Source organism: Meriones unguiculatus, chromosome 1 (assembly GCF_030254825.1).
Source record: "Meriones unguiculatus strain TT.TT164.6M chromosome 1, Bangor_MerUng_6.1, whole genome shotgun sequence".
NCBI lineage: Eukaryota > Metazoa > Chordata > Mammalia > Rodentia > Muridae > Meriones > Meriones unguiculatus.
In genome coordinates this window covers 22,635,465-22,646,028 of record NC_083349.1, presented here as the reverse complement: position 1 = coordinate 22,646,028, position 10,564 = coordinate 22,635,465, and the positions used below count along the sequence as shown (strand labels likewise).

General features: G+C 52.6%; 1 protein-coding gene across 3 annotated transcripts; it reads right to left on the bottom strand.

Annotated features, from left to right (window-relative positions):
• Nucleotides 1-1,037: 1,037 nt before the first annotated feature.
• On the bottom strand, nucleotides 1,038-9,014 carry C1H11orf24 (chromosome 1 C11orf24 homolog). 3 transcript variants are annotated; one of them, XM_021634353.2, is made up of 4 exons: nucleotides 8,802-9,014; nucleotides 4,331-4,528; nucleotides 3,157-3,320; nucleotides 1,038-2,480 (listed from the first exon to the last, which is right to left on the bottom strand). In XM_021634353.2, the coding sequence occupies exons 3-4, from the start codon at nucleotides 3,230-3,232 to the stop codon at nucleotides 1,321-1,323; spliced, it is 1,236 nt and encodes a 411-aa protein (XP_021490028.1). In that variant the 5' UTR covers nucleotides 3,233-3,320; nucleotides 4,331-4,528; nucleotides 8,802-9,014; the 3' UTR covers nucleotides 1,038-1,320. The 3 variants fall into 3 exon arrangements, with proteins under 3 accessions (XP_021490028.1, XP_021490018.1, XP_021490035.1); XM_021634343.2 differs by having other exon boundaries at nucleotides 8,874-9,014; XM_021634360.2 differs by lacking the exon at nucleotides 4,331-4,528 and having other exon boundaries at nucleotides 8,874-9,014.
• Between the last annotated feature and the right edge of the window lie 1,550 nt (nucleotides 9,015-10,564).

Here is a 10,564-nt window from a genome sequence, read left to right as displayed (position 1 = left end):
CAGAGGCCAGCCTGCTCTACAAAGTCCAGGACAGCCATAACCATAGCCACGTCTCTCCAGTCAGGGCAGGTACCGTGAACAAACATTGTCTCCTAGATGGAGCCAAGCTCCAGAACGTTCCACAGCTGGCCCTAGACCAGACAGCAGCCATAGACCCGGCCTAGAACACAGCTGAGGTCCTTTTGGCTGCCACGTGGCTCACTGTTAGTGGACTCATGCTACACTGAACATGCGGGTAGAGTAAGGCCAAGGCTCTGCCTGGAAACAGGTCAGCTGAAGAACTAGGACTCTAGAACCAGGGGCCAGAGCTGGGATATGGCTCAGCAGGAGTGTTTACCTAGAACACAAAAGGCCCGGGTTCCATCCCCAGCACCGCAAGAAGTGAACATGGCAGGCTTTCTCCTGACTTTGGCCCTGGATGAGATGCTGTGGAGCCTCAGAGGTCACTAAAATGAGTGTTGGGATGCTAATGTGCTGGTATAAGGTCTCGGTGTGTTACACGCACTCACGAGGATGGTGGCTGGACCACGGCAATACTGCCTCTGGCTGCTGCTCATGCCAAATGCCTGGAATCCAGAACCCAGACTGGGAGCACACTGGGCCTTGGACCGACTGTCCCACCTGTGGCTGAGCTGGGTAGCCAGTGTTCTGGCAGCATGTGTCGTGTAGAGCCAAGCTGGCTGTTTTATGGGTTATGTTGGATTTGGCTCTTTTCTACCCAGGTTGGGCTCTAAGAGGCTCAGCACCCGGGAGGTTGCATAGCCAACTGCCAGCCCCAAGGAGCAGCTTAGGACTTGGCCGAAGACTCCGCTGAGCACCTGGGCATGCGAGGGAGCCCAGTGGCCTGAGCACAGCAGCTCTCCAGGGACTCCTATCATACTACATGTTTACACAAGCCCCACCAAGCATCTGAAAGGCTACACCAGGAGTGACCGAGGGCAGGACACACAGACCCACACAAGGCGGATGGAGAGCAGGACACACAGACCCACACAAGGCGGATGGAGAGCAGGACATACAGACCCACACAAGGCGGATGGAGAGCAATCAATTGCTTTTAATTCTGGCCGAGATTTCCCACACCGAGAGCCGAGCAGGTCAGGCCCCCTCGGCCCTGGCCACGCCTGCTTATGTCATCATTTAGAAAAATAAATATGAAAAGGCAGCTCTCTTGTGATCATGGGGTTGATCTGACAGCAGTTAAATGTGTCTTTAAGCATGTGGCACAGCTCTGGGATTGCACCGAGAAGATCTGGAAGCACTTGGTTTGGTCTGAGGCGAGAACGAAGGCCGTGGGAGAGGCTGGCCTCCCGGGGGCCCTCACATCTCCGAGTCGGCGTACATGCCGTTGATCAGGTAGTCCACCTGCGTGTAGTCCTTCTGCTTGTGGCTCTCGTAGGCTTGCAGGGCAAACATCACCAGGACCGCGATGAAGAGGGCCACCCCGAGGACGAGCACCACCAGAAGTAATACTTTGTTCACCAAGGAGGGGGTTAGGGGCTCAGTGGTGACCACTAGGTACTGGCCTTGGGTGCTGAGCTGGCACGAGTCTGTGGCTGGCACCTTCAGGTCCCCTGAGCTCCTGGGTGTTGGCCCAGTGGAGGCAGTGCCCGCTGTGGCTTTGGTCCCCGCCTGTTCTGTTGTCAGGGGCGTGCCTGGCTCGCCTGTCCTGCCTGTCCCCTGGCTAGGTAATGCAGGGCTTGGCTGTGTGGTGGGGGATGTAGCTTCCATTCCAGGGCTGGGGCTGGTAGGAGGCATTGGCACTGTGCTGGCAGTTGGCTCCTTGGTTTTTACCTGGGTGGTGGTCACTACCGTAGGGGACACTGAAGCCACAGAGTGGGTGGTGGTGGGCATCAGGGTGGTGTTTGAGGGAGTCGGTGTTAATCTACCCACTGTGCTATCCACTGGCTGTTTTGTTGTCACCTGGACAGTGGTATTTTGCATCTGGACACCTGGGGTGGGTATGGGGCTCGTGGTGGATGTGTTAGTGGGTGTGCTTTTGGCAGGACTCGGTGTCCTTGTGGGAGGCCCACTAGTGTTCATGGTGCCTGCAGCAACAGTCGAGGTGTGTGGGGCCACGGCTGCCACTGTGGCTGTTCCTGGTGATGCGCTGGCATTTGTTCTTGGCACTTCTGTATGTGGTGTGCTGAGAGGGGGAAACCCAGCGGTGGTGATGGTTAGAGTCTGCCCCCCAGATGAGGGGCCTGATGGTGTAGGTGGTGCAGGAGTCCTGGAGGTCACACTCTCTGTCGTACCCTCTCTGGCTGGTGGGGTGCCCATGTTTGTCCAGTGCGTTGTCACCCTGGCTGTCACTGTGGTGGTGTTCAGGATGGCTGCCTGGGTCTCTGTGGTGGCTGCGACAGGAACAGGCAGCACTGTGGCCTTTCCCTCAGTAGTTACGTTTTCAGCCTTTGGAACTGTGTCCCTAGGCATGCTTTGTTTTACTGCTTTAGGCCACAGCTTGGTAGTGACTAAGTATCCTTAAATCAGGAGAGAAGAGAGACATAGGACACTTTCAACCACATGCAGGATGACCTGGTATCCCCTTAGCTCCGCCCCCGTCCTGGCTATATGGCACCATATTCTAGCCTGGGTGCTGATGGGAGTGACTCAAGCCCTATGTCTCCTCTCACCACCCCTGCCAGCTGACAACAGCTGCCCAGAGCCCATGACACCCCGAATTAAGGATTCCTTTGCCTGTTCTGAGGCTCCAGCCTGAGGAGGTTTCAGAACTTTGTAACTGTATCTAATTCCTAAAGCATCAGATCAGAGGGTTCACATTATATGATTAGCCAATAAAAACAAAGCCAACCTCAACCCCTGCACACCCCCCCTGAAGTTTACATGGAAGAGTGGCTACACAGACATTGGCACTGTAAATGGCCTTGGCTCAGTGATGGGCCTGGCAGAAGGATGAGCAGAGCCCAGTGGGGCAGAAGCACACTCAAGACAGATGCGCCAACAAACCCTGACCAACAGGAGACTCCTGCAAGATGGACTCTGCAGGCCTCTGCTCCTGGTCACACCGGGGCTCCCACCTGTGCTCAGGACAGGCCCTCCCAGTCCTGTAGCTAGGAAGGCAGGGGTGTGAGGATGCCTCCCTTCTGGAGTCAGATCCTAGGGGGCTCCTGGTGGTCAGACAGCTTTCTCACTCACGTGGCTCATCGGACACCGTATGGCTTCTAGATAAGGGCACGGAGGAAATCCAAACCAGCACCAGGGCTGTCCACATCTTGCTGGTGAGGTGAGAGCTGGGCTCGGAGCCTCCGGCGGCCAGCCCTTCAGACTTTCAACAGTCGCCTTCTGCTCGGCCCAGGGACCTGGGGTGAAGAAGGCAAGTTGGTCAGAGGTGTTCGCTCAGCAGCACACAGCTTCCCCAGAGGCCTAGGGCTCTGCAGGGGGCCCTGTGTAAACTGAGCCCAGTGCTTAGACCAGGACTGGGAAGAACACACTCAAGCAGCCATGAGGGCAATGCTGACCTGCCTGTGTCTTGCCTCCCCTTGCCTAAAGCATCTGACCCAGTTTCACTGTCCCTTCTGGAAAGTCCCACTCTCTACCTCTAGAACTAGAGCTGGCCAGGAGAGAGCCTCCTCAACAGAGTGAAGACTTCTCATCCCTTCACCAGGTGTGTCTTATTTTCTAGGGCACAGAACGTTTGTTCTGTGAGAAGAAAAGAGCGAGGGGTGGGGTGGGGTAGTGAGAAGAGACAGAGTAAGAGCATGTCAGGGAAGAGCTGAAACAAAGGTTTCACACTGAGAGGTCAGGCATCTGAGCCATGGCAAATGAGACGTTCACCTGGCTCTTGGACCACTTTCATCTGATACCCTAAAGATGTTTCCAGCAGGTTCGGGGTGTTCCCTGAGCCTCAGCCCTGGGTTGGAAGTCTGCCGGTGAGTTGAAGGAGAAAAAATGTGACAGGCATTTCTAGTGGCTAGGGAGGGCCTCAGCACCAACTGCACCCACTACCAATCTGGGACAGAGGTACACAAATTTTCTCAGAGCAAATACTTTGGACAGGGGACCATGCAGGCCGTGTCTCAGCTACTTACTTAAGTCCTGCCACTACAGCAGAAAGACCGCCTCAGACAGCAGTGGCTGTGTCCCAGTAAAAGCTTATTCACACAGTGCATACTCCCGGAGACATAGCCCACAAGCTCTAGTTTGCCAGCTGTGGCTCTGGTGCTTTCACCCACCTCAAGGCAGCTGATTCAGCTACGCCAGAGAGGTACCGACCCAGTGTCTTCCTGTTGACTCTACAAACTCAGTACCCCAGGGCCCTTTCTAGGTTCTCTGTCAGGTGCCCCAGTCAGGCAGGGCCCAGGACACTCACAAGAGGCAGCTGCTCAGTGCAGACTAGGAGGCCGGGCTGATGTCCTCCTTGGGCAGCTGTGGGCTTGGCATCCTGTACTTGCCATATTAAGTCTGGCTTTGCAGGTGAGAGCGGCTTGGCGGGGCACTCCCAGGCCATGGCATTCGCTGAGGCACATGTAGGACAGAGGCAGCTGCTCCTCTGTGGTATCAGACACACCTAGGGTTGAGAGAGAGCCAACACTGCTTAGGAAGGACAAGGGACAAACGTCCAGTGAGGAGGCCCCGGGGGCAGCACTCAGAGCTCAGTGCTGGGAAAAGGACAGGTATCAGAGCTGTCAACGCCACAACTTCTGATGCAGCAGTTCTAACACAAGAACTATTTTGTTTGCTTTGTTTGAGACAGGGTTTCTCTGTGTAGCCATGGCTGTCCTAGAGTTCACTCTGTAGACCAGACTGGCCTCAAACTCAGAGATCTGCCTGCCTCTGCCCCTTGAGTGCTGGGATTAAAGGTGTGCCCTGCTGCCTGGAAGGAGTTCTATTTTTTTTCTTAATTAAAACAAAACAGCTAATTCTATGTGTGTACACGGGTCCACATGTACTACAGGGAATGTGTGGAGGCTCAAGGACACCCTGAATCTGCTGTTTCCTTCCACCACATGGGCTACAGGGTTCAAACTCAGGGAGGCAGCAAGCTTAGTGAGCAGTGCCTTTACCCCGAGCCATCTTGCTGGCCCTCACAGGGAGAGTAAAAACAAAACAAACGAATGAAAAGGCAAATGTTGATAAACCAGCTGATTTATCTGTCAGGAGACCCACTTTTCTGGGAGGCAACTGGAGCTGAGTGGAATCAGGAGCGCAATGCAAGGACACTAAGCCGACCATCCTCTTACTGGGGAACGGCTGTAGCTAAGTTTTAAGGTTCTTTTTATTTTTTTTTTAAAGATTTTATTTATTTAAAGTATGAGTGCTCTATCTGCATATACACCCATATAGGCCAGAAGAGGGCAGCAGATTCCAGTATAGATGGTTGAGAGCCACCATGTGGTTGCTGGGAATTGAACTCAGGACCTCTGGAAGAACAGCCAGTGCTCTTAACCTGTGAGCCATCTCTCCAGCCCTATTTTTTTTTCTTTTAACTACAAATATTCATGTATATCTATCTCTGTGGGTATGTGCATGTGTGAGCAGATGCCCCCAGAGGCCAGAGGAATTGGATGATTCTAGAGGTATAAACAGTTGTGAGGAACCCGATGGAAGGGCCAAAACTCAGGTGAGAGACATGTTCTGGGTCATGTTGTTGAGACAAGGTCTCCCATTGTAACCTAGGCTGGCTTGGAACTTGCCACGTACGTAGTCCAAGATGCCCAGCCTCCCAAATGCTGGGATTGCAAGTGTGAGCTATCAGGCCCAGCTTTCACTGATGAGTGACACTTGGAAGCTCCTTGGCTTCCAGAGGGCAGGTGGAGTCAAGCAGATGGTGATGCCCATAGACTAGAGAAGCAGCTTCTCACCTTCCAGAGGACACACATTAGCAGATGGTGACGCCCTGGCGTTGCCACAAAACTGCTATCCAAAACAAATGTGCAGAAGCACACACACCTGTGCACACAGGCCCACCTGTACAGACCTGTGCTTGCACATAGCCAGTCATATGCATGCAAGCAAGCAGCCACATGTGTAGGAAGTCACACAACTCAGTGCATGCATGCACACATGAAGAAAAACACAAACGACAGAGAGAGAGGACGGGAGGGAGTGGGAGAGAGAGGGAGAGAGGAAGAGGGAGGGGGAGAGAGAGAGGGAGAGGAAGAAGAGAGAGGAGGAGGAGGAGGGAGAGGGAGGGAGAGGGAGAGAGAGGGAAGAAGGAGAGAGAAGGAGGAAGAGGGAAGGAGGAGAAAGAAGGAGGGAGGGAGAGGGAGGGGGAGAGAGAGGGAGAAGGAGGAAGAGGGAGGGACAGAGAGGAGAGAGGGAGGGAGGGGTGAGGGAAGGAGAGAGAGAGGGAGGAGGGAGAAAGAGCAGAGAGAGCAGAACTCCTACACAAACAGGAATTAGCCACTGAGAGGCAAGAAGGCCCTTGCTGTATTGTGACTTCATCTCTATGGCACGGTCGATGCCAAGGTCATATGCACAGCTAGAGATGGTGACACATGCCTGTAATTCCAGCTCTGGGGAGGCAGAGGCAAGAGGCAAGTTCAAGGCCACCCTAGCTACAGAGTAAGACCCCACATCCACAGAACAACGTAGCAGAACTTTTGCAGACTGACTCATAAAGAACAACAGTTCTTTAGAGAGACTTTAGAGAGCCTTAAATCAGAGCATAGACCTCAGTGTTCTCATTATCTGTAGGACCCGGGCATGGCAGCGTATACCTTCAATCCCAGGAACTCCAGGAGCAGAGGCAGGAGGACAGCCAAAAGTTCTAGTTCATCCTGATCTACCTGAAGAGCTCAAAGCCAGAGATTCATAGTGAGAACTCACTTTTTTTTTTTTAGACTAGTTCTTACTGTGTAGCCCTCATTGGCCTAGAACAAGCTATGTGAACTGGCCTTGAACTCATGAAGATCTGCCTGCCTTTGCCTCTCCAGTGCTGAGACTGAAGGAGTGTGTTACCATGAGTGGTCTTGAGACCTCGCTGGAGAGACAGCTCAGCAGTTAAGAGTGGGTCTTCTTCCACAAGACCAGGGTTGGATTCCCAGTTCCCACTCAGCGGTTCACAACTATTTGTGACTCCAGTCCTAGGAGAACCAATGCCCTCTTCTTACCTCTGCAGGCATTTTATGCAAGCGATGTACAGATGCGCATGGAGGCAAAACACCCATACATATAAAAATATGTTTAATAGTGCTCTTAACCCCTGAGCCATCTCTCCAGCCATCTATCATATATTATATATTACATATTTTGAAACAGGGTCTCTTAGTGGAGACCATGGGAGCTTGATACGTTGAGGAGATTGACTGGCCAGAGAGCCCCTAAGGCCACTTGTCTTTTCCCCAGTGCTGAGGTTATGGGCCTGCACTGTCCAATGACAGTCCCTTAATTCCAGTCCCAGAGGGTCCAACAGCCTCTTCTGGCCCACGAGGGCATTACAGGCATGTATTCAGATATATGCAGATACACAGACACACATGCAGATAAAATATTCATGCACATACAGGAAAAAAATAAAAAACCAAGTATTAATCAGAGACTACGATGGGCTGACTAGGGCTGAGGGTTCCTCCTTTTTGAGACTCAGTTCCCCACAGGATCTTCAAGGGATGAGCAGCAGGACTCCTTTTTGCCAGCTCACAAGGAGGCCAGTATCTAATGTTCCAAATTCCCATCTGCTACACAGGCACACCCTTTACCACAGGGCAAAGTCTATATGCATAAGGCTTTAAGTCTGCATTTCCTGGGCTGCTCCCATCAAAGTTCGGCCAGGTGACGTGTCTTGAGTCCCAGTGCCCTCCAAATACCTCCCAATTCCTTTAGTGTTTGACAGTTTGCATTCCAAACCTTGCCTTGACTTTTAACTCTTTTTTTTGAGATGTGTAGATTGCTGGATACAAATCACAGAAAGAGAAACCTCAAGTTGTTGAACTTTTCCTCCGACATGCACGGATTCAATACAAGAAGTCCAGATTCGGCAAAGACCACTAACAATCCCTATCGGCAGGGCCCCATCTCCGCTCCAAGCTAGGGAAGTTACACAGACACAGCAACAGAGACTGGGAAAGCTAGCAGGACAGGACAAACCACAGCCACCTAACTAATCCTGACACATCGCCTGGTTGGGCTTGTACACAAAGACACTGCCCGGTGATCCAAAGGCTGTGTCCATGTGGCAGACATTAGCCCGTGATCCTGGAACATATAGATATTATCTTAATTGCACTGCTTACCTCCAGGTTTCTGGACGTTCACGCCTCACCACTAAATACCAAAGGTCTGCTGTTCTAAAGCTTCCCATCCACGCCAGCACTTTTGCTATTTCGCTATTAGGCAGAGCTAATTTATAAATCGGAAACCTGTATTTTTAAGCAGTTTGTGGTTGATTTTATTGAAATTTTAAAGCGGCTTCCGAGGGGTCGGGGCGTAAGTAATACAAGTTCTTAGAGGCGGACTTCTGAGCTCTGTCCAGACCGTTAAGCGAACAAGCTAGCGGCCACAGGGGAGGGAGGCTAGTAGGCAAATGAGAAGGAAAATATGACGGGTTTTCCACACTAGAAGGTAGAAAGAGTTTGGGGAGCAGGCCTCAACTATTTCTGAGATCAACACCTTCTAGGGCACAGCCTGATCCAGGGTTCGCCTACTCTCGAGTGTTCGTAGAATGCTCTCAAACTGCCCAGCATCGGCTCTCGCAGGCTGGCGATCGCCCTCGGCCCACCTCCTCCCTCTGCGCATCCCTGCTTCTCTGAGGGCTCGGCCCATTCCTCCCTTCTCCTCCTCTCCTCCATTCCTCACCGCCTAGGCACCGGGTCCCCATTCATCCCTCCTCCGCCCCGCACCTCGCTGTCCATCCCCAACCGGTTCATGGGGCCTTCACGACGGTTCCCCGGACGGCAGCGCGGGTCGCTTACCCGGGCGCGGCAGGCCCGTGGCCCTCGCACCGCAGCGCAGCCACTTCAGCGATTCAGCCCCGCGCGGGGACGTGGACCGCAGCGAAGCCCAGTTCGCTCAGCTAGCTGAGGCGCGCTGGGCCCCACCCGGACCGCCCCGGAAAAACGTCACGGAGGCGGGACCAATGGGCTGTCGCCGGCACGTGTGGCCGCGAGCGATGGGCGTGGCTTGCGTAGGCCCCGCCTGCTTCGGGAGCCGGCCGCCAACCTGGTCCTTAGCCGGAAAGAGCGATCTGGAGCTGGTCTAGCGGAAGTGAGGGGGCCTGGGACTTCTAGACTGTGTCTGTGTGCGTGTGCGTGGCTTTTTCCAGAAGCCCGGGAGAAGGGGGTCAGGCCAGGTGAGCGCAGATGTGCTCGTTCGGTGGCCTGTCTGGACGAGGCAGCACTCTAAGGCCTCTTGAAGGACTTTGGGGCGCTCCTCTGGCCTGGTTCTTTGAGCTTTCCTCCCCCTCGGCTATTCAGCTCCTTAAGGCAGCCCGGCCCGTCCCCACTCTCAGGCATGGCTACTGAGGTTTGCTTTGCACTCAGCTGCACTTGCCAGATTCTGGCTCAGCAGTTCACCTGAAGGGTATTACACTGATTTAATTCTGCAAGAGGACCTTTGCTTCTCTTTCCGGGTCCAGAAACAGACTCACTAAGGGCTTTGGAATTCCACACGTGGCATGACAGTGGGACGAAATGGAAAGCCCGTGAGACTTGCTTTAAATTTGAATAGAGCCCATTCGATTCCCAGCACCTACACGGTGGCTCACAACCATCTGAAATAGCAGTTCCAGGAGATTCCATGCCCTCTGGCCTCCAGTGCACATACATACCTGTAGACAAAACTACCCTAAATTTTGTTTGTTCTGTTTTTGAGTCAGGTCTTTCTTTATGTCCCTGACTGTACTTGCAGTGTAGATCATTCTGGCCTTGAACTCCGAGATCCTTGTGCCTTTGCTTCCCTGCTGGGATTAAAAGCATGTGCCACCGTGCCTGGGCTGTTTCCAGTTTTATAACTTGTCTTGAGTCCTGGACTCAGATACCGAGTTACTGAGAGTGTGTAGGGACCGGCGGACCCTGCTCTGAGCTCTGGAAACACTATAAGCCTCGATGCAGTGTCGCCAGCACACCTGCAGTTCACCTGTCTTGTGCTGTGTGGAGCAGTCTGTCTGCAGAGTATGCTTTTTTTTTTGCTTTGCTTTGAGAGACAGGGTTTCTCTGTGTAGCCCTGGCTGTCCTAAATTCATCCATCTGCCTGCCTCTGCCTCTTAATTGCTGGGATTAAAGTTGTGTGCCACCACTGCCCCGCTAATTTTTATTCTTAAATTTTAAAATTTAAATTGCAAGTGGGTAAGTGTTTGCTACATGTGTATTTGTATACCACTTGCATGCAGTAGCCATTAAGAGAGCGTCTCATCCTGCAGTTACAGATAGTAACTGATTTTGCCGAAATCAGTTGAGGGAGAGCACTGGAAGACAAGCTTTTTTGCTTTGTGTTTGTTTTAATCTCCCAAGAATTTCCAGAAGGAGAAATACAATATTAATGCTCAGAAAAAATTACCCGTGAACCATCAGTTGTGTGGTTCTGTGCGCAGCTTTCTTGAACGTCAAAATCTGTGTCTGTTCTCATTTCTCTCCTCAGAAAAAAAAAATAAAAAGATTCCAGGGTA

Excerpts from the sequence above, each read along its gene's own strand:
- C1H11orf24 (XM_021634353.2), bottom strand. The coding sequence starts at position 3,232 with ATGTGGACAGCCCTGGTGCTGGTTTGGATTTCCTCCGTGCCCTTATCT. Across the intron at positions 2,481-3,156 it reads TACGGTGTCCGATGAGCCAC|GATACTTAGTCACTACCAAG; the intron begins GTGAGTGAGAAA and ends TCCTGATTTAAG.